Source organism: Myotis davidii, unplaced genomic scaffold, assembly GCF_000327345.1.
Source record: "Myotis davidii unplaced genomic scaffold, ASM32734v1 scaffold723, whole genome shotgun sequence".
Lineage (NCBI taxonomy): Eukaryota > Metazoa > Chordata > Mammalia > Chiroptera > Vespertilionidae > Myotis > Myotis davidii.
This window is the reverse complement of record NW_006294589.1, coordinates 1,227,428-1,254,873: the sequence shown is the minus strand read 5'-3', so window position 1 is coordinate 1,254,873 and position 27,446 is coordinate 1,227,428. Positions and strand designations below refer to the sequence as shown.

General features: G+C 34.7%; 1 protein-coding gene across 1 annotated transcript in view; it reads left to right on the top strand.

Moving 5' to 3' along the window:
* The window catches only part of SMC2 (structural maintenance of chromosomes 2), a 57,580-nt gene that overhangs the window by 4,744 nt on the left and 25,390 nt on the right, over nucleotides 1-27,446 (top strand). Inside the window, exons 4-17 of the mRNA XM_015567202.1 lie at nucleotides 367-489; nucleotides 1,972-2,010; nucleotides 4,822-4,932; nucleotides 5,116-5,160; nucleotides 7,236-7,469; nucleotides 7,886-8,035; nucleotides 16,376-16,609; nucleotides 17,992-18,151; nucleotides 18,644-18,761; nucleotides 19,362-19,500; nucleotides 19,989-20,108; nucleotides 22,473-22,677; nucleotides 24,765-24,900; nucleotides 27,409-27,413. Coding sequence (XP_015422688.1) covers nucleotides 367-489; nucleotides 1,972-2,010; nucleotides 4,822-4,932; nucleotides 5,116-5,160; nucleotides 7,236-7,469; nucleotides 7,886-8,035; nucleotides 16,376-16,609; nucleotides 17,992-18,151; nucleotides 18,644-18,761; nucleotides 19,362-19,500; nucleotides 19,989-20,108; nucleotides 22,473-22,677; nucleotides 24,765-24,900; nucleotides 27,409-27,413 — 1,819 coding nt within the window. The remainder of the gene's footprint in view (nucleotides 1-366; nucleotides 490-1,971; nucleotides 2,011-4,821; nucleotides 4,933-5,115; nucleotides 5,161-7,235; nucleotides 7,470-7,885; nucleotides 8,036-16,375; nucleotides 16,610-17,991; nucleotides 18,152-18,643; nucleotides 18,762-19,361; nucleotides 19,501-19,988; nucleotides 20,109-22,472; nucleotides 22,678-24,764; nucleotides 24,901-27,408; nucleotides 27,414-27,446) is intronic.

Sequence of the window (27,446 nt, the reverse complement as noted above, 5' to 3'; positions counted from 1 at the left end):
GGCACCTGTTAAGAAATGGGGTTTTAAGTTATTAAAACACTGATGTGTTCTAACATGTTGTATACATTTGAATTTTGAAGAACATCTACCGTATTTGCCGGTGTGTAAGACGATTTTTTGGCCCTGAAAAATATGCCTCCAAGTGGGGGGTCGTCTTATACGCCAGGTACACTTCAGATAGACTGCCCATAGTGCTTGCCCCGTGCCATAGTGGCCTCCCGATGCCCGCCCACTTCATTCCACATACCGTTCAGGCATCAGCAGCGCTGCTGGGTGTATGCTCGGCTGTTATGCAATTTTGCTGTTATTTATTATCTTAGTTCAAGGTTTGTGTGTTTATATCTTTAAAAATACTTTTCTTTTTAGGTGGTCATTGGTGGCAGAAATAAATATTTAATCAATGGAGTAAATGCAAACAATACCAGAGTACAGGATCTCTTTTGTTCTGTTGGCCTTAACGTTAACAACCCTCACTTTCTCATCATGCAGGTATTCTACTTGTGATCCTTTTATCTCTTTCACAATGGTTTTGACTTTTTTTATTGTTTTAAGTTATACAAAAGGGAAAGTGCTTCTTTTTGGACTTTTCCATTTTTTTATTTATTCTGTTGGTCTTTGGGCACCTGTTAAGAAATGGGGTTTTAAGTTATTTGTACTGATGTGTTCTAACGTGTTGTATACATTTGAATTTTGAAGAACATCTAGAAGTAATTTTCCTTGATTTACTTGGTTACTTACTAGAAGAACAATACATGCTCACTCTATAAAAAATTTTTAAATGTTGTCTTAGTATTTCATTTAAAAATATTGGATTAAAGTATTTTATTTTAAATACATATTATATTTTAAATAATTTTCTTCTTTCGAGACTTATCCAAATGAAAAATAAGAATTAATGTTATCTTGCCTTTATATTATCTCACTTGACCCATCCAGCTATCCTTTGAGAAAGTTAAGGCAAGATCAATGGCAGGATCCTGATGATACCAAAATAAAGTTATTTTCAATACATCACAGCCTCAAAACTGAAAATTTACTTCAAATGAAACTAAATCTTAAGTAATATTCTCTTGAGAGTTGAATAGCAGGTCTTCTTTTTTTCTTTTTTCTTTTTTTTTGTCTCTGAATGATTTTGGTGATTTTTCTAGCATTGAAAGAAAACATTTTACTATTCTGTTTAAGGCCTAAAACAGCCTGCAGGCTATATAAGGCCCTGGAAATCATTTGGTCTGGGCCTGCCAAGGCATTAGTGATGAGTTAATTAAATGTTTGACTAAATACAGCAGACTAAATATTAAGTTGGTAATTTTGTATGGCCCGAAAATGATGTTATAAATATCCAAATGCCCTTGGTAGAAAAAAGTTTCCTACCCTTGGCCTAGAAGTATGCAGTCTATTTCTAGAAATTATTTTGGATGGCTATCTTTCAAAAAGACCAGGAAATATTCAATAATTATGCTAAAAGTTTATTGATATGCCTGTTTTGAAATTGGCAAATTCTATATCGTTAGTATTAACTGTTGCAGAAATCTGGGCAGAGTTAACTTTGTATCTATCATTTATTAACTTCTGTAATTTGTATCACTCTAGAATTATAAGATACCTTCAGTCTCAAATAAAAGAAACATCTTTTATTGTGTGCAAAACAGGAGTGGGGAACCTTTTTTCTGTCAAGGGCCATTTGGATATTTATAACATCATTCCTGGGCCATACAAAATTGTCAGCTTAAAAAAATTAGCCTGTTATATTTGGCCAAACATTTAACTCACCCCTAATGCCTTGGCAGGACCAGACCAAATGATTTCGCGGGCATATTATATACAGTCCGCAGGCTGGACATTCCCCACTCTTGATACAGAAAAAAGAACTCCCAGAAGATTGATCTATTAGGATACAGTAGCTTCAGTGCAGATAAACATATATGCCTTTAACTTGTTATCATTATGGTAAGTTTACCATTTTATTTACAGGGCCGAATCACAAAAGTATTGAATATGAAACCTCCAGAGGTAAGAGAACTACTTAATGGACAGTAAAAATAGTAATAATTATATATTGTTTTAATCTTCTAGATAATCAATTTTTAGTATGCTTTCTTCCATTATTCTTGAAAACATTTATGTACGAATGATTATTAAAGTAGTTTTTTTTCAACATTTGCCCAATATTTTATTTTAATTTTATAACATAACCATCTGAGCCTTAGTTTTTTAATCCATAAATTGGAGTCAATAATCCTAACCCCAGGATTTATAACAAAAGCTGTGAGACAATGTTAAACAGATTTTAAAAACTATTGATTGAAATATAATTGATGTTAATTTCAGGTGCACAACATAATGATTCAATATGTATATATTACAAAATGATCATTATAGTATATTTAGCATCACCACACAGTTAAAATTTTTCCTTGTCATGAGAACTTTTAAAGTTTATTCTTTTAGCACTTTCACATACAGTATTAACTAAAGTCACCATGCTATACATTGTATCCTCATGATTTATAAACGTTATAACTGGAAGTTTATACCTTTTGACCACATATTTCACCCACCTCCAGTCCCCTACCTCTGGCAACCACCAATCTGTTCTCTTTATGAGTTTGGTTTTTGTTTTCCTTTTAGAAAGAATATAAGTGAGATATACAGTATTTGTCTTTCTCTCTCTGAACTTTGTTTAGCATAATGCCCTCAAGGTCCTTCCATGTTGTCACAAACAGCAAAATTTCCTGTTTTTAAATTGATGAATTACTTTCCATCATATATACAGGCATACCTCAGAGTTATTGTGGGTTTAGTTCCAGACCACTGCAATAAAGCAAATCATCTGGTGGAGGGTCTTGCCTTCAATTGGTAAGAAGTAGGACATCTATGAAGTGCAATACAGTGAGGTATGCCTGTGTACCTCACTGTTTAATTTATCAGTGGACACTTAAGTGTTTCAATGTCTTGGCTGTTGTAAATGCTGCATTGTACATGGTGGCGCAAATATCTTTCCAAGTTAGTGTTTTTCCTTTGCATAAATACCCCAAAATGGAATTGCTGCATCATGTGGTAGTTCTATTTTTAATTTGTTGAGAAACTTCCAAACTGGGAAGTTTTTCCACAGTGACTACACCAATATACAATCCCACAAACAGTGCACAAGATTTTCCCTTTCTCCCATGTACTTGCCAGTACTTTTTATTTCTTGTCTTTTTTATAGTAGCCATCCTAACAGGTATGAGATTACATATTATTGTAGTTATGATTTGCATTTTCCTTATGACTAGTAATGTTGAGCACCTTTTCATCTACCTATTGGCCATCTGTCTTCTGTGGGAAAATATTCGCACATTTTCTGCCCATGTAGAATTGGATTATTTGTGTGTTTTTCTATTGAGTTATTGGTGTATTTGAATATTAACACCTCTTCAGGTACATGATTAACAAGTATTTTCTCCCATAGGTTGTCTTTTCATGTTGTTGATGGTGCCCTATGCTGTGCAGAAGTTTTTTTTAGTTTGATGTAGTCCCACTTGTTAATTTTTGCTTTTTTTGTACTTGCTTTTGGTGTCAAATCCAAAAAGTCATTGCTAAGTTACAGTACTCTTAGTAACTATTGTTGGTAGAGTGAGTAACTTCTAGGATACCAGGGCCCATCACTACAATTACTAATTTCAAGGCATTTGGGGAAATGAAAGGTATTGAACCAAATAATTAAGTTTTCTCTGTAATTTTGCAGCTTCTGACATCATAATGATGGCAAGGATGTCAAGGAGCTAACGACCTATGCTTTCTTCTAGGAGTTTTATGTGCCCAATGTTAAAATAAATTTTGAATGTGTAAAGCAATTTTCCTCAACCGGTGTTTCATATCAGAGTTAAACTCTATAGAAAAATCCTACAGAAAAAGATTTGAGTGAAATTAATTCATTGCCTATAATGGATTACTTAGGGCATATTTTCTCTTGGCGCCCCCTTGAGAAGAGTTGGTATAAAGGAATGAATGTTTTTTAGAGAACACAGGCTCATTAGTTATTGAGAAGCGCTAATAAGACTGATAATTGATAATACCTTTCTAATTTGAATGCAGGGCATGTTTATTTCCTTTAGATAACATCTTAAGGAAAAACTAATTTGAAAACTGCCAAATACATAGAATTCAAAGTGAGTTCCAGAGGAACAATCCTCTTGAGATAGGGATTGGTCCTGAGTAGAAGCTTCTGAAAACGGAGTGCTGGAAAAATTTCACTTCTTATACAATTATAATTGATTAATATTTGCCTTTTTCAGAGTGCCTTTCACATGAATTATATTAGCAGTGCTCTGAGATATTACCAGTACTCTGGATGAAGAAACTGAGGCACAGAGAAAATTAAGTTATTTGCCCAAGTTCTTAAAGCATGTGCCATGCTTGGGATGCAGATGTTATGCCATGCTTCATCCTTCTAGGCACAAAATGGCTCAGGTCTTACTTGGGACAATTTTAAGTAGAAACTTCTAAAATGAAAGCTGAATGTGTCAGCCTTTACTTTTTTTAGGCTTATATTTGAAGGAAAAGAGAAGTGAGGAATTACTGGCTTTCAAATTTAAAATAAATGTACTCCGGTATAGCCTAAGGTTTGATGTTAGAATTGGAGTGACAGCCAGAAATGTTTCTGGAATGTGAGGGTTATGGCTAACATGCACATTTTTATGCACTTACCTTTTATGATCCATTTGGGCCATTATTTTGATAAGCTCTTAGTGTGGTCAAGGCTTTAAGTGATATAATTAAAGTAAATTTCAATGAGATTTATTGTCTTAGATTCTTAAAACAATACAATTCTCTTTCTAGATTTTGTCCATGATAGAAGAAGCAGCTGGAACCAGGATGTATGAATACAAAAAAATAGCTGCCCAAAAAACTATAGAAAAAAAGGAGGCTAAGCTGAAAGAAATTAAGACGGTAATTAAATTTATATAAAACAGTTTTAGAGAAGAGAATCATTTTGCATTTAAAGTTTCTCTGCTCTAAAGAGGGAAATCCCCCCTCTTGTTTCAGTTTTCCAGTCTTCTGTACTACTCCTTTTTTAAATTTTTTAAATGATAGTTTACATACTGAAAAATTTTATTTTCTTTAATTTTTCAGATACTTGAAGAAGAAATTACTCCAACCATTCAGAAATTAAAAGAGGTTTTTCTTTGTTAAATGGCATTTTAAATATATAAAATAAATGTCAAAAATATAAATCTTTGTTTTATTATGGTTGCAAATATCAAAAAATTTCTATAAGTGACACGGCACCAGAGTTAAGTTAGGGTTTTTCAAAATGCTGACACACCGAGCTCAAAAGGTTCGCCATCACTGTCTTAGGGATTATTTTCTGGGATGAGATAAAGAATTAGACTTGGTACCCCATACTCAGCCTTCCACTCTAGAGAACATGCACTTTATATCTATTAAGTCATAATGATTTTGGATAATCTTAGATAATGATATGCCAAAATTAAATAGTTGTTAAAGAGAAATCTAGATTTTTTTTGGATGATTAGAATTGCACAGAACAGCATTTCTTAAAGATACAGAACTCTTAGTAACTTCTAGGATATAAGGGCCATCACTACAATTACTACTTTGAAGGCGTTTGGGGAAATGAAAGGTATTGAACCAGGTAATTAAGTTTTCTCCATCTTTGCAATTTCTGACGCCATAATCAGTGTTTCAGGGAAGGTACATATATAGCACATTTTTAAAGTTAGGCATTTAAGAATTTATTAAATTCTTATTAACATTTGAAATTCTCAAAGTTCTTCTGAATCCATATAGTAGAATAAGTGTCACTTGAAAAACTGAAACATCATGATCTTGAAGGTACCCCGTATGCATGATTTAGTGGAAAACACTAGATTACAGTTTTTACCTAGGTTTCACACCTGATTTTGCCAAATTCTTTCTAAATCTGACAACATGAAAAGGTCATTTATTCTGAATTTGTTTCTTTGTCTGCATATTAGGAAATTTAATAATTACTTTGTGTGGACCAGATGATCCTTATGGGAATCAGGCTTAGTCTTATGTAAGTGCTTAGAATAGTTACATGAATGAATGTTGGGTAGGCATTTTGGTAATAGGAGTGCTTTGTATTATGCCATCCAAATAATAAAACCCTAATATACAAATCGACCAAACGGCGGAACGACTGGTTGCTATGACGCGCACTGACCACCAAGGGGCAGACACTCAATGCAGAAGCTGCACCCGGTTGGGGCCCCTCAGTTGCCCTGCTGGTTACCCCACAGATCAGCCCTGACCACTGGCCAGGCCTAGGGACCCTACCCTATATAGTGGGAACAGTCTCTTGGATTTAAAAATTAAAACCTGGCAATGTTACTCTAACACTGAAAAAACAGGATGATGCAGTGATGACATGCATGGACTCTGGCTTGCACATTTTGGTCAGCCCTGATTCTGACACTTATAACTGCGTGATAAAGCCATTTACTTAACTTCTCTCTGCTTCAGTTTTTCCACCCATAAGATGGGGAAACTGGTACTACTGCCTTAGAAGGATCATGTTATGTACTACTTTTTATAATCAGGGCAAAAAAAAATGTAGCTGCCCATACAACAGCAAGGTGCCTTTTATCTGTATGAATAGGATGGGTACTTGTGCATGCAGCATCCCGGATTGAGAGAGGGATGTCCAGTTGCCAGTCGGACACCTCTGAGGGGTCCCAAATTGTGAGAGGGCGCAGGCTGGGCTGAGGGACCCCCGCCTTCTCCCCACCACCCCGTGCACAAATTTCATGCACCAGGCCTCTGTTTTATATAAGGTACTTAAGTATCTGCAGATTTTTGTATCCACAGGGGGTCCTGGAATCAGTCACTCGTAAATAAAGAGGGATGACTAGACTAGAAAAATATATTAATGCTGTATTATTGATAGGTGTAAATGTTGTATTTATAGACTTATGAACCCCAGTCTATGAATCTATATTCATATTTCTATGTTAATTCCAACTTCCTGATTATGTATTAAAAGAAATAGCCACATAGGATTCACTAGACTTGGTGTAATGTTATCCAAAAAGGCAGAGTTCTGATATTATTTCAGGTTTCCTAAAATTTATAATCCATGATTACTTAGTCTAAGACAAAATCTATCATGTCATGGGAAATTTTATACATGTTGCTGCAGTTTGATTCTTTCCAAATTTGTTTAAAAACACAAATTCTGAATTGTGCTTTATTGCTGATTTCTCTTTCAGGAAAGATCTTCCTACTTGGAGTATCAAAAAGTAATGAGGGAAATAGAACATTTGAGTCGTTTATATATTGCTTATCAGTTTTTGCTTGCTGAAGATACCAAAGAACGCTCAGCTGAGGACTTAAAAGAAATGCAGGATAAAGTTCAAAAGCTTCAAGAGGAATTGTCTGAGAATGATAAAAAAATAAAAGCGCTTAATCATGAAATAGAGGAGTTGGAAAAAAGAAAAGATAAGGTTAGACCCAGGGGTGGGCAAACTTTTTGACACGAGGGCCACAATGGGTTCTTAAACTGGACCGGAGGGCCGGAACAAAAGCATGGATGGAGTGTTTGTGTGAACTAATATAAATTTAAAGTAAACATCATTACATAAAAGGGTATGGTCTCTTTTTTTTTTTTAGTTTTATTCATTTCAAACGGGCCGGATCTGGCCCGCGGGCTGTAGTTTGCCCACGGCTGGGTTAGACATACATGTACAAATACATAATATAGTCTGAACAAATGCTAAATTATATACAATGATTATTTAGGATTCACTGGGCATTGTCAGTCTAATCTTTTAGAAAGTAACTTATGTACAAATCATATAAGAAAATGATGACATGAACAAATTTTAAGTATTTTGATTTAATTATATACATTTGATTACAGGAAATTGGAGGTGTACTCCGATCTTTAGAAGATGCTCTTGCAGAAGCTCAGCGAGTTAATACTAAATCTCAAAGTGCCTTTGATCTCAAGAAGAAAAATCTGACAGGCGAAGAAAACAAACGCAAAGAGCTGGAAAAAAATATGATTGAGGTAAGCAAATAAGCTTAATTTTATGTCACTAGTAGTATACATTCTTATTTATATTTACTGAGTGTCTGCTATGGATCAAGTGTACGTGTTTGGGTTGGGTATGTAGCAAAGGTCTAAGTGACAAAAATGGACAATGCGAAGCTTCTGTGTCTTCATTCTAGTGAGGAAAATGATAAAGAAAATAAATAAATGAGATATATAGCATGTTATATAGTGATAACTGATGTGGATAGAAAACAAAGCAGGGGAGAGGATTGGGAGTATATGAGAGAGGGGTGCAATTTAGGCTTTTAAGTTGGGTAGCCATTGAAGATCTCATAGTGTGATAGTTCATTAAAGACGCCAAGGATGTCAGAGAACCATGTAGATAAATTTGGAGGCTATGGGGAAAGATGGTCCAGGCAGAAGAACAGGAATTTCCCAGGGCCTAACAAGAACATCAGTGTTGTTGGTTAGCACTAAGTAGTAGGAATGCGGAAAGATAATAGGATGTAGGTTCACATGTAGTTTTACAAGGCAGTGTGAAGGACTTTGACCTATATTTCCAATGACATGGGAAGCCACTGGAGTTGGTTGAGCAGAAACGTGATGTTTCTTATTTTAGTTGGACTGCTTGTATTGTGTTTTTTAATTTTTAAATTACAGTTGTTGACATACAATATTATATTTGTTTCAGGTGTACAACATAGATATTAGACATTTATATAACTTGATTTCACTTAGCATAATATCCTCTAGGTCCATCCATGTTGTAGCAAATGGCAAGATCGCATTCTCTTTATGGTTGAATAATACTCCATTATATATATGTACCACATCTTGAGCCATTCATCTTTCAAGGGAAACTTGAGTTGCTTTCATATCTTGGCTATTGTTAATAATGTTGCAGTGAACTTATTGGATTGTTTGTGTTTTCAATATTGAGCTCTTTTTAAATTTTGGATATTTATTAACTCCTACCATGAGATCAGAGGTATCATTGGCACATATGTTCTTCCATTGAATAGGGTTGTCTTTTCGTTTTGTTGATGGCTTCCTTTGCTGTGCAAAAACTTTTTAGTTTAATGTAATTCTATTTATTTCATCTGTTTTTCTTTCCTGAGAAGAAATAGATTTAAAAAAATATATTGCTAAGATTGATGTCAAATAGTTTACTGCCTACGTTTTCTTTCAAGTCTTGGGTCTTACATTTAAGTCTTGCATCGATTTTGAGTTTGTTCTTGTACCTGGTATAAGAAAGTGGTCTAATTTTATTACATATATATTTTGCATTAATCTGTCCATTTTTCCCAACACCATTTATTGAAGACTGTCTTTATCCCATTGTATATTCTTGCCTCCTTTGTCATATATGCCTGGGTTTATTTCCGGTGTCCCCATTCTGTCCTATTTATGGTGTCTCTTTTTGTACTAGTACCATGCTGTTTTGGTTAATATACCCTTGTAGTATACTAGGTGTATCGGTTAATAATGCAGGTTTTGTAATCAAAGAAAACACGATAATTTCAAGAGAAACATCAAAAGTGCTTTACTCAAAGTAATGTCCATCACTAGCGACACAGTTCCCCATCTTTCAGGTAATTTGTGGATACTGTCCCAATAGAACTTTTCTTGTTTTGAGGCAAACCATTCAGAGACCCAATTTTCCACTTCTTTGTATAATTTGAAGTGCTGCTCAGAAATTGTGTGTGCCATCGATGGAACAAGTGGTAATCTGAAGGAGCAAGGTCTGGTGAATACAGCGGGTGGGTTAATACTTCCCAGGCAAGGTCTTTTAACGTGTCTTTAACTGGTTTTGAAGTGTGTGATGGTGTGTTATCATGAAGCAAAATTACTTTGCTGTGTTTTCTGGCACATTCTGGTCGCTTTACAATCAAAGCATGGTTCAAATTGATTATTTGTTGTCGGTAGCCATCGGTATTAACGGTTTCACCTGATTTTAGAAACTAATACTACACCACACCTTCCTGATCCCACCAAACACAGAGCATTGTCTTCTTTCCGAAGCGATTTGGCCTTGCAGTTGATGTTGACGGTTGACTTGGATCAACCCATGATTTTGTGCTTTTGGGATTCTCTAAATAAATCCACTTTTCATCGTCAGTCGCAATTCAATGCAAAAAGACTTTCTTTTGTGCCGTTGAAACGTTTTACTGATGACTTCGGTTTTCCATTTGTCTTTGATTCAGTTGATGTGGCACCCATTTTCCTTCCTTTAAAATCTTTCCCATTGCTTGTAAATGATCAGAAATTGCTGAGCAACATTTAATGTTTCTGAAAGTTGTTTTTGAGTTTGGCACCCATCTTAATCCAATAATGCTTGTAATTGTAGGTCTTCAAACTTTTTCGGTTGACCTGGACGTTCTTTGTCTTTCACATCAAAATCATCACTTTTAAAGCATTTAAACCGGTGTTCACAAGTATCTTGAGATGGAGCATGTTCACCATAAACTTCCCCAAGTATTCCGCAGCACTTTTCTTCAAAATAAAGTAATGAATTAAAACTTCCTGCAAATGCTCTTTTTTGGCACGAAATTCAACATTTTTAATCGTAAAAATATCTATGATGTTAACACCTTCAGAAAATTTGACATATGAAGTTTTGAAGGTTGCTGTCAATACAACAAAATAGCATACATATCACATCGCATATATATCAACATGTGTAACTCCATCTATTGAAAAAAAATACGCATTATTAACCAGTATACCTAATAGTTTCATATCAGGTGGCTTGATACCTCTAACTTTGTTCTTTCTCAAGATTGCTTTGGCTATTTGATACCTTTTGTGGTTCCACATAATTTTAGGATTATTTGTTTTAGTTTTGTTTAAAATGCCATTGGAATTTTCATAGGGCTTGCACTGAATCTGTAGATTGTTTTCAGTAATAAGTTCATTTTAATGATGTTCCATGAGCACAGTATATACTTCCATTTATTTGTCTATTCTTTTTCTTTTATTTCTTCTGTGTCATAGTTTTCTGACTACATACAGATCCATTTATTTACTTGGTTAAATTTATTCCAGGGTTGTTGTTTTTTTTTTTTACATAATTGTAAATGGGATTGTGTTCTTCATTTCTCTGGTAGTTCATTATGGTGTATCAAAATACAATCAGTTTCTGAATATTAATTTTGTATCCACTATTGTACTGAATTTATTATTTGAATAGTTGTTTGGTGGAATCTTTAGGGTTCTCTATAATATCATGTCATCTGCAAATAATGACAGTTTAACTTCTTCCTTTCTAATTTGGGTGCTTTTTATTTCTTTTTCTTGACTAATTGATCTGGCTAGGGCTTCCAATACTATCGATATATATATAAAAGTCTAAGTGATCATTATGACGGAACAACCTGAATGACTGGTCGCTATGACGCGCACGCAGGCTGTGACTGAGCAGGCAGGCAGGCAGGCAAGTGGTCAGGAGCAAGCAGGCAGATGAGTGGTTAGGAGCAAGCAGTCCCAGGTTGCAGAGGGATGTCCCACTGCCAGATGTCCAACTGCAGGGATCGGGCCTACACCAGCAGATGGACATCCACGAGGGGTCCTGGATTGCGAGAGGGCGCAGACTGGGCTGAAGGACCTCTCCCATGCACCAATTTCGTGCACCAGACCTTTAGTATTGAATAGAAGTGGTGAAAGAGTGGGCAGCTTGTTTTATTCCTGATCTTGGAGGGAGAACTTTCACCTTTTCACCATGGAATGATTTAGCTGTGGGCTTCTTATGTGGCCTTTGTAATGTTGAGGTATGGTGCCCCATCCCCACATTGCTGAGAGTTTTTAAATAGATGTTGGATTATGTCAAATGCTTTTGCTGTATCTGTTGATGTGATCATTTGATTCTTAAACTTCATTTTGTTTATGTGGTATATCACGTTAGTCATGTGGTATACTAACCTTGTTTCAGGAATAAATTCCACTTGATTATGTTGTATGATCTTTTTAAAGTATTGCTGAATTCAGTTTGGTAATATTTTGTTAAGGATTTTTGCACCTAAGTTCATCAGAGAGATTGGCTTATATTTTTGTTTTTTTTAAAGTGTTTTTGTCTGGTATTAGTATAGGTAACACTGGTCTCATAAAAGGAGTTTGAAAGCTTTCCCTCAACCTCAACTTCTTGGAATATTTTGAGGAGGATAGGTATCAAATCTTTGTAGAATCCACCTGTGAAGCTATATAGCCCAGGACTTACGTTTATTGGGAATTTTTTAAATTACTGATTCAAGTTCATTATTTACAGATCTGTTTAGAAATTTCATTTCTTCGAGAAAGAGAATGTCCAATTTGTTTGCAAATAATTGTTGTGGTACTTACTTTTAATTCTTTGTATTTTAGTGGTGTCAGTTGTCACTTTGTGCTTTTATTAATTTGGGTTCTCTTTTTTTCTTGAGGAGTCTGCCTAAAGGTTTATCAATTTTTATCTTTTTACAGAAGCAATTCTTGGTTTCATTAATTTTTTTAAGGCTCTACTTTATTTATTTCCACTCTGATATTATTTCCTTCCTTCTCACTTTGAGCTTTGTTTAATGCTTTTTCTGATATCTTTAGTTGTAAGGTTAGATTGTTCGTAAAAGATTTTTATTTCTTGAGGTAGGCTTGTATTGATGTGGCTTTTCCTCTTACAACTGCTTTGGCTATGTCCCATAAATTTTGGTTCATTGTGTTTTCATTTTCATTTGTTTTAAGGTACCTAGATTTCTTCCTTGATCTTGTTAACACATTTATTGTTTAGAGCATGTTATTTAGCCTCCATGTGTTTGTTTTTCAATTTCTTTTTTTTATTATTTCTGATTTCATACCATGTGGTCAGAAAAAATGCTTTTTATGATTTGTCTTTTAAAGTTATTAAGACTGGTTTTGTGTACTAATATGTGGTCTATCCTAGAAAGTGTTTCATATTCACTTAAAAAGAATGTATATTCTGCTGCTCTTGGATCAAACGTTCTAAAAGAATTAAATCAATCTGATCTAATGTGTCATTTAAGGCCATTTTTCCATATTGATTTTCTGTCTGGATGATCTATGCATTGACGTGAATGGGGTGTTAAAGTTCCCACTGTTACTGTATTACTGTCGTTGTCTTCCTTTATGTCCATCAATATTTGCTTTATATATTTTGGTGCTTCTATGTTGGGTGTGTGTATGTTTACAAGAGTTATATCCCCTTGTGTATAGCTGACTTCCTCTAGTGTTGGGTTTGGCACCCTTTGGTGGACACCACATTGGGAGCTCAGGCTTGCTGCCACTTGTGCCAGATTTTTGTCAGTTGAGGCTATGTTCCAAGCCACTTCTGGCCACTGCTTATGCCAGGCTTGGGGCCATCTGATGGGAGTTATACAAGTTGAGAGACTGGTCACCACTTTGTGTTTGTTGGAGTAAACAACAGGTACCGAGCACACCAAGTCTTATTTGGAATTTGTGTACTTTTGGAAGATTTTAGGGAAGTTCACAACTCAAGCTTAGGCAGGTTCCTTCTGTCTAGGAGCTGCTGAAAGAGGTTCTGCTAGGTGGGTGAGTTGGGTGCACTGGGGTCTCAGGGAATTATTAGGGTGAATCGTATTAGATTAATGAAGAGCTCAGATTTGGTGCCTGCCTACACTAGGGGGTGGGGGTGGGGGGCGCTTCATATAGGAACAGTAGCACCTGCCAGCACTTTGCTCTGGGAGAGAACCGTCCTGGCCCCTGCCCTCCAGCCCTTGCCCTGAAGTTAGTTCTTCCTGTGTATCTCTTTGGCTTTTTGAGCTGCTGAGTTGGGGCTCAGAGCTAGTGAGATTGTGAGTGAGTCTGTGTCCAGGCCCTCTAAGACCTGCAGTGGGTAGGACTCCAGTACCCCTCTGTTTCTCTTATACACAATGCCCATTGGTTTTCACATCCAGTTGTTATGGGGACTCCTCTTCTGGCAGTGGAGCCCTAGGCTGGGGAGTGTGATGAAGCTGAGAGAGGCCTCCTTATTCTTAATTGCCAGTATTTGTGACCTGCCTATTCTGTTTCTCTGCCCTTTCTACCATTATCAGCATGGCTGCTTTATATCATAGGACCTGTTGAGGTTGTCTTCAGGTAGTTCTCTATGGTTGTTCTATAATTTAGTTGTTACATGGGAGGAGGTGGGCACATTGTTCACCTGCTCCACCATCTTGACCAGAAGTCTCCTATTCTTGTTTTGAGAACAAACTAAAGGATGACGGAAGTAGCTTGTCCAGGTGTTAGCCCTTGGAAAAATGCAATAGAAATGGAGTGTACTGAGAAAGTTGTGACATTTTATGCGCATCTTAAGGGCAGGTCCAACCAGAATGACCTGGAGATTGGCTGTTAAATATAAAAGGAGTGAAGGGAAATTCTAGGTTTTGACAGTTGGACCTAGGATTACCATAAGCTGAGTGGAGAATAGGAAGAAGTATAGTATGGATTTAATGGGCTTGAGGTCCCTGTTAGACATCTAAATAGAGATGTTGAATCCAGGTTAGAAATACAAATCCAAGTACATATGTTGGCATGTCCCAAATTATTGACTCCTTCCCTGAATTCTAGACTCAGGGAAGCTAGATAAATTCTAGACTCATTAGTCTAGCTTCTTAATTAATAGTTTTACATGGGTGGCTAACAAAGTCTAAAACTTAACATATCCAAAATAAAATTCTTAAATTTACTCCACCTACCCAAACCTGCGTATATTATTGAATTTTTCTCATACCAGTAAAGGACACCACTGGTAACCTAACGGTTCTGTCCAGAAATCATAGGGTCCTCCTGGATTTCTCCTTTTCTCTCAAATCCTGCATCTAATCCATCAGCAAATTCTGTTGGCTTTAAAAGTATATCCAGAATACAGGCACTTTTCATCACCTCCATCACTGCTAACCTGGTATAAGCCATCACGTCCCATAAGGGATACTGCAATAGTGTCCTTACTAGTTGCCCCTCCTGCTCTATAGTCTGATCTGTACAAAAGCTAAAATACAAATTGGATCACATCATTCTTGTACTTAAAACCGTTAGTGGTTTCAAAGTTACAAGTATAATTAAATCCAAGTCTTTACCATGGTTTACAATACTATATGGTCTAACCCCTGGCTCCTTCTTACCACTTGCTCATTGCTCCAATTACAATTCCTCCTAGTATAGCATGGCCACTCCTTTTATTTCATTTAGGCTTCTGCTCAAATGTTATCACAAAAAGACCTCCTGTCATTCTTCTTAAAATAATAGCCCCCCCCATCACCTTCCATCCCTTTGCTTTGCTTTGTTTGCTTACTCTGTCTTCCACCCTAACATATAGGCTCCCTGAGGAGTCTAAAACAATACATAGTTTTGTTTGGTACATAGTAAACATCTGGTAAATATTTATTCAATCATGAATTAAACAGGTGGGCCAAAATTTCTGATTTCTGGCCACTTTCATATAAACAGTATAGATATACATATTTTTTAGGGCTGGTATCTTGCATAAAAAGGTGTTAAGTAATTTAATGCTTAAATTACTTAAGCATTAAATCACTTAAATTTAATGCACAGTTATTTAATGCTTAAATTTTATGGCCCTTAATAGTTTATTCTTTAAAAAAATTTAATCGATTTTAAAGAGAGGGAGAGAGCTAAACATCGTTTTGTTGTTCCATTTATTTATGCATTTATTGGATGATTCTTGTATATACCATGACCTGGGATCAAACCTACAACCTTTGGTGTATTGGGATGACGTTTTAGCCAATTGAACTACCAGGCCAGGGCCTAAAAATATTTTTATATGCATGTTCTTAATCCTAAAATCTCTACTTTTAAAATTGGTGTAGGATGACTATTATAATTATTTAGATTTAGAAACTGACTTTTAGTTTCTTCAGGTGGTTTAAATTTGCAATTATATTTTAGTTCATTATCTCTCAGATTTGACTATAACGTATGGAAGTATTTCTAGAAAGATAAGAAGCACATATTTACATCCCCAGTAGTGGGTGTGGAGGTGGCAGCTGATCGATGTTTCTCTCTCATCGATGTTTCTAACTATCCCTCTCCATCTCTCTTCCTCTCTGTAAAAAATCAATAAAATACATTTAAAAAGAAAAGAAAAGAAAAGGATCTGGCCTCGGAGACAAGAAGCCTGCTTTCATTTTTTTTTTTCAAAAAAAGGGCAGCACATTTATCCTAAAAATAGAGCGAATTTCAAAATGAGAATAAAATGTTTAAATTATTTTATTTAAGGTGACATTATTTTCCTTGTAACCATGCCCACCTTCAAATTGCAGTGAAATTTGATGACATAAGTGTACATGTGTATTAGAAAATAGTTGTTTTTCCTAAAATATAACACTTTTCAATCTGAAACTCTTCCTAAAGGATTCTAAAACTTTAGCAGCAAAGGAAAAAGAGGTTAAAAAGATAACAGATGGGCTGAACACCCTTCAAGAAGCAAGTAATAAAGACGCTGAAGCTTTGGCTGCTGCACAACAGCACTTTAATGCTGTTTCCGCTGGCCTGTCGAGTAACGAAGATGGAGCAGAAGCAACTCTTGCTGGTCAAATGATGGCCTGTAAAAATGACATAAGTAAAGCTCAGACAGAAGCCAAACAGGTAAATATAGACATTAAGCACTATGTGATTACTATTTTTGTTTTCGAGAAGATGCTTCACATTTATGCTTTGTTAAAAAATAGTCAGATCAATGTCAAGGATCTTGTTTATTTTATTCTGCCACTTTATAGCATTTACTGTAATGAAATTCTGATATGTGGATTGCTAAATATTGATAGTTTAAAGATGCTTTAAAACCTAAAATGCCTTTATAGGTTAATTGAAATTGTTAGTGCAATAAAGGCTTTATTTTGTTTCCAGCACTATATGGAATATTTGAGGTTAGTCAATTTTATATATATTTTTTGCTGTATTTATTGGCATCATAAACTTGAAGTACTAAGATTTAACAGGAACAGAAAAGTATCCTCTCCATTTCTATGCCTACCACATCTAGTTCTTAAAACCTTGGTTCTAAAACTTGACAACATACTCTTTGGAAGTATATCCACTTCCCACCTACCCCCATTCTAGTCTTTGGTTTTCCTACTTCGATTTCATAATTTTCAAAGGCTTGTCAATCTATTAGAATGGTTTTCAAATTTGTTTAGATAGTTGTACAACTCTTGAAGTCCTGTGAATATAAGACTTTTGATAGCAGAAAGAAAAAATGTATATATACACATTCTTTGTAGTGGAAGACTCAGCTCTGAAAATATATACGGACATGTGTGTGTATTGTATATTAATCCAATTCAAGTTTTTCCATCACCTATTTGCCACTTTTTTATTCAACAAAGATGATCACAAAATATTTGTTAAAAATCAATAGCCAAAAAACCTTAAAATCCTCTCAGTTTTCCTATAAACTTATTTGTATTGGGACAAGCCCATTGTTATTCAGTTTTAGAGGGAGGATATACCCATATAGAGCTTAGAATACTACTTCCTGGTTTTAAGGAACAGTGCTCAATTATATAAACTAGCATTTAAATATCAGACTCTTTGCATTTAAATTGCTGTCAATTTAGTTTCCCTTTTTCTATGTAATGTTATTTCTCATTGCTCAGTACAGCTTCTCTTGTTAGATTGTACTAATGTATATTTGTGAGTGTTGTCTAAGTGGAAAGGAAGAGAACTAGAGTTAGGATTTTTAGCTTTCTATTGTGTTCTTAATTTAACCAGCTAATGACAAGTATTTTTTGATATAATTTGAACTAATTCATTTCATATTTTATAATTATTAAAAATAGGGATTTAAATTGCAAGTTATTTAATGGTTTATGTTAAACATATTTAGTTTTTTTGAGGAGAAAATGTTGGGAAATGATTGATCTGTTGGGATACTAATCCAAGTGGCAACAGTTGCATTTTCAAGGCTGATTCTCTTAAACCAATCTGAACTGTCTGCCTCAGATGGTCTGTTGCATTTTTCTTTGCAGGCTCAGATGAAATTGAAACATGCCCAACAAGAATTAAAGACTAAACAAGCTGAAGTTAAGAAGATGGATAGTGGCTACAGGAAGGATCAAGAAGCTTTAGAGGCTGTGAAGAAGCTTAAAGAAAAACTTGAAGCCGAAATAAAAAAGCTAAATTATGAAGGTTTGCCTTTAAAAACATACTATTAAATCATTAGGAGGTAGTGGTGGTTGGTGAAACTAACTTAAAAAAAGCAAGTAGGAAAAATTTTTATCCTATTAATGAGTATTAGTATAAGAAATGTTTACAAATATAGTCTCAAAAATATCTAACTATAACATAGTGCTTTGAATTTTTGAAGATTCACTAATTCAGAATTTCCTGCTCTAATCACTCTGACCTGACACTTAAACTCAAAAATGTCATTTGTATATTTCTACTTCAGTAGGCATTCAATTCATTTGTTATTTTTTGGAATAGAAAATGTATTATTTGTCAGAAATGTCTACTTAACACAATAGACATTTGAATGTTAAGCATGCTTTTTATTTAATACTTATCAGAAATTTGTATTTTGCTTCTAGAAATACTTTGGGAAATAGAGGTTACAAATATTTTCCTTAAAAGAGAATATTTTAAGACTTGGTTTTAATTTACTTATGATTTACTGTTTAGAAAACAAGGAGGAAAGCCTTCTGGAAAAGCGCAGGCAGCTGTCACGTGATATCAGTAGATTGAAAGAAACATATGAAGCTCTCTTGGCCAGATTTCCCAATCTTCAATTTGCCTACAGGTATGAGATTTAAATCTTGAATTTTAACATAGTAATAACCAAGATCTCTTATTATTTTGGCTGGAAGGCAGTCTGAAAATTTCATGGACATTAAGATTTTTGTATGAAAATTATTGTGAACTGCTTTACATTAATTGCAATGTTTCAGGTGTGGGCAGGGGAAATTCTTTCTTGTGAGATTTAATGGCTGTTAATGCCACCTATCTTAAAACCAAAATGAGAGGAATGTAATCTCAATCCAAAGTGTCTTTAAAGTTTTTCTATCATTAATGATAAATATCTACATTGACATTTTACAGTTTGCTTTCCTCATGGAATTTTTTTCATAGAATGCTATGTTAATTATGTATTACAAAGATTAGAAAGTCAAAGTTATTTGTTACATTGAAACAATATGTACTAAAAGAGCTTTTGGTTGATTTAAAAACAATAGCTGGGTAGTCATCTGGGACATTTTCAAGTTTTTTTGTTTTGTTAAATCTATATGATTCTTCTGTCAGTTCAATGTGTTGTTGAAAAAAGCTCCTGAGTATTACTATATATATAATTTTTTTCTATTTTCTTATCTAAGATTGACTTTTGTCATCTTTTCCATTTTAGGGATCCAGAAAAGAATTGGAATAGAAATTGTGTGAAGGGACTTGTAGCTTCTTTGATTAGTGTGAAAGATACTTCTGCAACCACAGCTTTAGAATTGGTGGCTGGGGAACGACTCTACAATGTTGTAGTAGACACAGAGGTAAATTGATTTTAATAAAGGAAATTTGTAATTGCTGTTCAGCTTGATAATGATGTGCTGCTAGAAGATTTGGGTACTTTTTTGATGTTGTAAGCTTCTTCCAAGGTTGCTTATTTTTACAAGTTAAAACTTTTCAGTTAATGACATTTTTACTATATTATTATATCTGATTAGAGGTCCGATGCACGAAAATAGTGCAAGGGGCTTGGCCCTCGCAGCCCCAGCAACCTTGGGTCATTCTGCTGTTCAGTCTAATTAGCATATTAGTTCTTTATTATATAGGATTTAGCTCTATTTCAGAGGAAGTCTCAGGCTCACTCAGGAATCCAGAATGTAAATTATCAGCCTTAGACTTTTAATTATTCAGGATAGTAGGCACGAAATATTTATTTGATTATGGATTCCTAAATGTGCACTCTCCATTCAAATGTTTTCTGTTATTACTAATAATATACATGTATTTTTATTTCACATGCACTGTGTTTTAGGTTACTGGAAAAAAGCTACTAGAAAAGGGGGAATTGAAGCGTCGATACACTATAATTCCACTCAATAAAATTTCAGCCACATGTATTGCTCCAGAAACCCTGAGGGTCGCTCAGAATCTTGTAAGTCTTACATGTTTTATCTCTATTTTTAAAATTAGAGAACATTAATTTGGGGGGACTTAATCATATGCAGAACTGCAAAAATATTTTGCTACCATGATTTAAAAATTAAGATAAAAAAATATATTTGGTGTTTCAAAGTTGTAATATTAGAATCTCTTTAACCCTTAAGTCAAGTTACATAACTATCAGGTGATGGTAAAAACAGTACTCTCCCCATTAAGAAAGGAGCCTACATAAGGCCTTGGTCCTATAAGATTATAATGGAGCTCAAAAATTTTTAAGGATTAGTGAAGTCCTAGCCTTAGTAATGTCATAGCACATATTACACAAGTACCTAACCCTTGTGTTACAGTTGCCTACAGTATTTCATACAGTAACATGCTAAACAGGTTTGTAGCCTAGAAGCTGTAGGGCAACAATTTGTTACTCCTAAATAGTCTATTTGGTATAAAAATATTTCAGGCTTATAAAGAAAATAGAAGTTACCCTTTGTAAAAGATATTTTCATTTGTAAGGGTAAAGAGGGAAGTGACACCTTACCTCTAGAAACTCATATCAGTGTAGAAGACAAGGAATTAAATCAACATAGCAAACTTACCTTTGTTTACTGTGCTTTTTCTGGTAACTTATTCTCCCCACCCCAACATCTTTTGCCTTGCACTGAAGATGGTATTTAAGGTAAGATGGTAAAAATGCTGGCTTCAGCTATTTTGAGGAGTCAGTTTTCCAGGTCTCTTCCGTGTAAACAGGAGGTATATATGTTATTAAACTTTTGTTTTTCTCCTCTTAACTTTTTTTTTCTTCACAGGGATGTCTCAGCCAAGAACCAGAAAAGTGAAGGGAAACTGTTTTTCCTCCCCTACAGATCAATAGGCTAGTTGTGTAGTAGGCTCAACCATCTAGGTTTGTGTTAAGTACACTCTATGACAGTGGTCGCCAACCGTTTGGACCTCTCGGACCACCGGTTGGCGACTGCTGCCTATGATGTTTGCACAATAAAGAAATCGCCAAACAATGCATTTCTTAGAACATATCCCCATCATTAAGTGGCTCTTGATTGTATTGAATTTCTGTTTTCTGAATAATTAGAATTACAGTTTATTAATACCAGAATTCTTCAGTTTTTTTCATGCTAGGCACATGTAAACTGTCCACAGCAAGAACCGTATATGGAAGGTGTCTGTTGATCTTGCAGAGATGCTTCTCTGTTAGAGTTCTTCTAAGTTGCCTTTCAATCTGTGGACATACAAAACACATGGCAGAGATATTCAGTCAGCTTTTGAGAAGTAGTAGCTAACTCCTACCCCTGGTATGACTACTAGTAAAATAGCAGATGAGTATAAGGAAGTTCATTTAAAAGACTATTAATGACTGTATAACATTCAGCAGCAGAATCAGCTTACTGAGTAGTTATTTCAAGTGTAGGAGTTGAAAAGACTGAAACCTCGCAGTGCATTTGTAATTAAGATATTAAATGGATATTCAATATATTTCCTGAAATTTTGAGAAGTTTTCAGTTAAAATTACTTCAAAGTACAATTGTGTTGATCTATACACTGTCAGGGGATGGAGATGAGTGCGTAGTAATTGAAAGGTGGTATTTTGGGTTAGTACTTCCTTTACTTTGAAGGCTTTGAAAGTTATTTCAACCTTAGGTCCAGTCCCAGTGTCAGAAATAAATTGGGATTTCAAGTAACAGTAAAAATACAGCTAAATCCTTTAGCCAGATGTGTTTAATGTAGCTGCTACGTCACAGTACAATGCTGAATATGTGTTACATAGAGCCTCCTTTATTTTGACTTCTGCTGCTGCTAAGCTTCATAAAGAATGCTTAGTTGTTCTAAAAGACAGGCAGAGATGGACACTGTAAATAAAGTCTGACGAGACACAGTTGTATCAAAATAAAGGACAGGGACTTAAAAAAAATTTTTTTTACTCAATTATTGTGTTTTTATTTCGGTGGCTGCCCTAGCATATTTAATTTAAATGAAAAAGCATTCACTGTGGAACAACCATATTACTAATAATTGAAACAAAACATTTTATGTCAAAATGTTGGTCCAGCATTGCTATACTTTAATTAAGAAAGTCTGTTCGAATAGTCCAGTGTGGATTTAGAAACTTCATAGTGGCTCCTCCTTGCTGGAAACTCTCAATAGGTCTTTCAGGGTTTAAATTTGAAAAAGAAAAATTTTTCCTAAATAAAACTCTTGAGATTTCCATAGCATTTTAGAAAGTTCTAAAGGAATTATTTTGCTAGATAAGTATTTCCTAAATTTCTATTGTAGCAATTCTTACTATTTTATAAAATAATTTTGAAAGGAAAGGAGTAGTAAGTATACATCTGTTTTTTTCCCACAGGTTGGCCCTAACAATGTTCATGTGGCGCTTTCCCTGGTTGAATACAAACCGGAACTTCAGAAAGCAATGGAATTTGTCTTTGGAACAACATTTGTTTGTGACAATATGGATAATGCAAAAAAAGTAGCCTTTGACAAAAGGATAATGACTAGAACTGTAACTCGAGGAGGTGAGGTATTTGATCCTCACGGGACACTGAGTGGAGGTAGGTATTATATCATTTGTCCTCATAATTCTATGTGGTAAATAGGATGGGAGCTTTTATTATCTTTAACAGAAAATAGTAGGGTTGGAATGACTTAATCCAGAGTTTTATTACTAATCTAGATATTGGGTTTTCTTTTGAATACCTACCACATGACAGGTATTTAATAATATTGAGAGATTACATGATGTCATAGTCCTCAATGAGCTCTAGTCTAAGCATCAATCCTAGCTTTTTTTATTCATCTCAAGTAAAACTATTACTGTTTATTTTCTTTTGCTTTTTGCCCTATCAGAATATTCTAGTCACTGGGAAATGAAGTCTTTTTTTTCCCCAGTATATTTGTAGCTTAACCGCCCATTTCTCCTTCATCAAACATGTTAACTTCTACTTTGTGTATATGCCACTGCTCCTGTCAAAATAAAATTAAATTTGCCCTGGAGATGGTACTTTTTTTAATGCTTTAAGAAAGGAATTCTTAGATAATGACCATATGCTTCTTGTTTTAATGTTTACCACACTGAGTTTATAGATCTGTATCAAGTGATCTCATAATATCAAACACTGAATAATACTTACTGTGTACTAGGCAGTGTTGTAAGATTGTGCTGTCCAAAATAAGAACTGTTAGCCACATGTGGCTCTTTACATTTAAATAATCAAAATTAAAATTAGCCCAACCGGTTTGGCTCAATGGATAGAGCGTCAGCCTGCAGACTCAGGGTCCTGGGTTCGATTCTGGTCAGGGGCATGTACCTTGGTTGCGGGCACATCCCCAGTGGGGAGTGTGCAGGAGGCAGCTGATCGATGTTTCTCTCTCATCGATATTTCTACTTCTCTATCCCTTCTCCCTTCCTCTCTGTAAAAAATCAATAAAGTATATTTTTAAAAAATTAAAATTAATTTCCTCACTTGTACAAGTCACATTCTCAGGGCTCAGTAACCATAAATGGTTAATTAATGGGTAACTGGAAAATGCAGGTAGAGAACATCTCTGTCACACTATAAAACCATATTCTAAGGGCTTTAAATAATTAACTCTTTTAATCTTTATAGCAACTATGAGGTAAGCATAGTACAATCATCTCTCATATACAGTTGTAGAAAGTAAGGTACAGAGTTGTTAAATAACTTACTGATAAGTGGCAAAACTCAGAATTTGAACTCTAATAATTAGAGTTCGTGCTTTTAACCAAACCAAGAGGTAGCGCCTCTTACATATTAGATGACAATTTCTTTCTAGGTCAAGAAGACAAGAGTCAACAAAATGAATCCGATGATCAAATTCCCCGGTACACAATAAGATGACTAGTAGTTACAATGGGAAGACAGACCAAATATTTTTAAATATCTAAAATAGAAGAAACTAGATTTCATTGATTTGTATATTCTTAAAATTCCTTCCTAAGGGATGGCAAATGTGTAACCCCATATCATATTAACAAAATGCTCATAATGGCATTGCTAATTAACCTTTGTATTTTATCAAACTTACAGAGTTTTCTTGCCAATATAACCTCAGCCTGTCAATGCCAGACAAATACAATTGTTTATAAAGTGAAACCAATTCTCTGCTATATCAGAGCCCGGACAAGGTTATGGTATAACAAACAGCCCCCAAATCTCAGTGGCTTACAAGTGGTTTTTGGGGTTTTTTTTTTTTCATTATTATGCTACAGTAACTGTAGGTCAGTTGTCTCTGTCCCATGCTAATCTCATTCTGGAACCCAGGCTGAAAGAGAAATGGGCGAGGGGGAAAATGTGGTGATTTAGGTGCTGTCATTTAAGGCTCACTTTCAGAAGAGGCACATTTCCCATTTTCTTGACCAGATCAAATTACATGGCTAATTTGATCTTTATGAGGAGTAGGCAGGGACAGTGATTAGCTTGAACAAATAATCCACCACATCTACTTAGAAGTACTTACCAAGTATGTATGTTGTAAGATTTAAATGAAGTAAATTCTATAATTTCATAAGCTCATTGTAAAGGATTGCATATGGAATCATTTCAAGTATAATTCTCTTAGAAAACTTCTTATTTACTAAATATGTGATAACTTATTGTACAATTTCAATTTCTATCAGGTGCTCGATCCCAGGCAGCTTCAATTTTAACCAAGTTTCAGGAGCTCAAAGATGTCCAAGATAAGCTGAGAATCAAGGAGAATGAACTACAGGCTCTAGAAGAGGAATTAGCAGGTCTTAAAAACACTGCTGAAAAGTAAGACCTATTGAATTAAGCTACATATATTTATATATATTCTTTTTGGCCAAAGATTTTGCATGGTAGAAAAGGAAAGAAAATATACCTTTATTTGAAGAAATGCAACTTTGACTTTTTTTTCAGACTATCCTTGGGTTTTTTTTTAGTTGAATAAATTGTTTGTTATTCAGTTTTTCTAATAAAAATAATGTCTTTGTTATAAGAAATTAAACAGATGGAAAAATTAGCCAAATATTCTCCTTTCCCTTTGAGATGTACTCTGGAGGTTGATAGCAGATACTTGGTCCTTGATTTGAATGAAATGATACAGTGTAGCATTGATCAGGTGTCTGCACTGACTTTAGCAGCATTATGGCTGACCTATAGCTATTGAAAATTATTAGGTTGCGTACGGAGGAAGTAAGTTCATGTCAGAAAATCACTGCTAAAATTAAAGTGTCCTTAAATGTTTCTTCTGTGGGTGTAGATTATAGGTATGTATGTTAACCTTTCAGTATTACTTCTGTTTATGTATGGTACAAGGTATATGCATGTTATAATATTTTCAAAATTGGGATCATGGTGTTTAATGTAACCTCTTTTTGTAACTTAACATTACTCACTTTTGAGTGCCTCTTCCTATGTGCCAAATAACCTTACTGGAGCTGGAATATAGTGATGAATCAAACAGATAAATCTCTTCCTTCATCCTGTGTGTGTGTGTGTATGGAAACAAACACTAAAGAAGGTTAAATTGGTAAAGTATGTTAGAGAAATGCTAAGTTCTAAGGAGAAAAAAGGACAACAGGAAAGGAGATAATGAGCTGTCCAGGGCAAACAGGTGCTGAAATTACATATTTGGTGTTCAGGGAAAGCCTCACTTAGAAGGTGGCTGTTGAATGATGTGAGTGAACTCCACGGGTGGTTATCTTGGAGAAGAGTCATTACTTGCTTTGAAAGGCTTTAGTAGTATAAACACTACTTACAAAGCTTATTATATGAAAGTGTAATTTTTTCCAGTCCCTCTGAAGCTGGCAATTGGCAACTGAGATAAAATTAAAATCAAACATTTTATTTAGAATTCACAATGCTGAATAAAGGTTTTTTTGAAATCTACATAAACTTAGAAATGAAATTTGTAGCATTCATTTAAAATTATCAAAGCTTAGAATGGTAACAAGATATTTAGGATCTATGTACATTGAAAAAATTGTTATAATCAGTCAACATGATGATTCCAAGATACAGTATATCAGAATGCCCACTTTCAAACATCATATACATGTTTAGCCTGCATTTTACCTTCAGTAACATAAATTAACCATAAAGTGACTGAACTTTTTCTGTGAGAAAAATGCAACAAGATTTTCCTGAGCTCTGTGTGGAAGCTCTGGCATGACAGTGAGTTTGTGCTCACATTGGGCTTAGAACTGTTAACTTTGTTCAGCAGTATTGGATCATTTATTTTGCAGAATTGTCCTCTAGATTTGTAGCATTGGGGTTAAGGAAACGAAGTAGATATTGAAAAATATGAGAATGGAAGAGTCAAGTAAAGCTATTCTTTTATAGACCATATCAGGAACATAGCCTCTTTTTTTTTAATTGATGTCAAGCAGTTTGAGGCTAGATACACATAGAAGTATTTTATACTTTTTCCTCACATTTCATGATTTTCTAATTACTTGAAATTTAACTGTAGCTGAATTAGCTACATACTTTCTAAAGAAATAACTAAACAGCCAGAACTGAGGTAGATCACAGGGTTTGCAAGGAAAATGCATTGCAAATGTTTACTCTGTGCTGTGCACTTTTAAACTATGTCTCGTTAGAAAATGTTGGGAACATTTTTTTTTTAACATTTGAAAATGGAGATTACTAGATAATCAAATTTAAACAAATTTTAAATTTGTGTGTAAATATGCACTGAGTGGCCAGATTATTATGACTACCCCATCACTACTTAATTGACACTTCCAAAAATACTGAATATTGAAAACTTCTTAAGCAAATAGTCTCAAGGTTTTATTATTATTATTTGCATAACTAATTCACTTCATTGTACTGATGGGGTGGTCATAATAATCTGGCTACTCAGTATATATCCATAAGGAATACTGGCCTGCAATTTTCTTGTGATGTTTTTAACTGGCATTGTTATCAGAGTAATGCTGGACTCACAGAATGATTCTGGAAGTGTTCCCCCCTCTTAAATTTTTTTGGAAGAGTTTGAGAAAGATTGGTGTCAATTCTTCTCCAAATTTTTGGAAGAATTACTGGTGAAGCCATCTGGTCCAGGATATTAATTTGTTAGAAGGTTTTTATTGAGTCAATCTCTACTTTGTAGGTCTGTTGAAATTTCTTTTTATTTAGTTTAGGTTATTTTTTGTCAAGTAATTTGTCAATTTGTTCTAGGTTATCCAATTCATCATTGTACAATTACTCACAGTATTTTTCTATAATCCTTTTTATTCTGCAATGCTACTTTCAATTCTGATTTTAGTTATTTACATCTTCTCTTTTTTGTAGGTCTAGCTAGTTTGTCAATTCTGCTCATCTTTTCAACG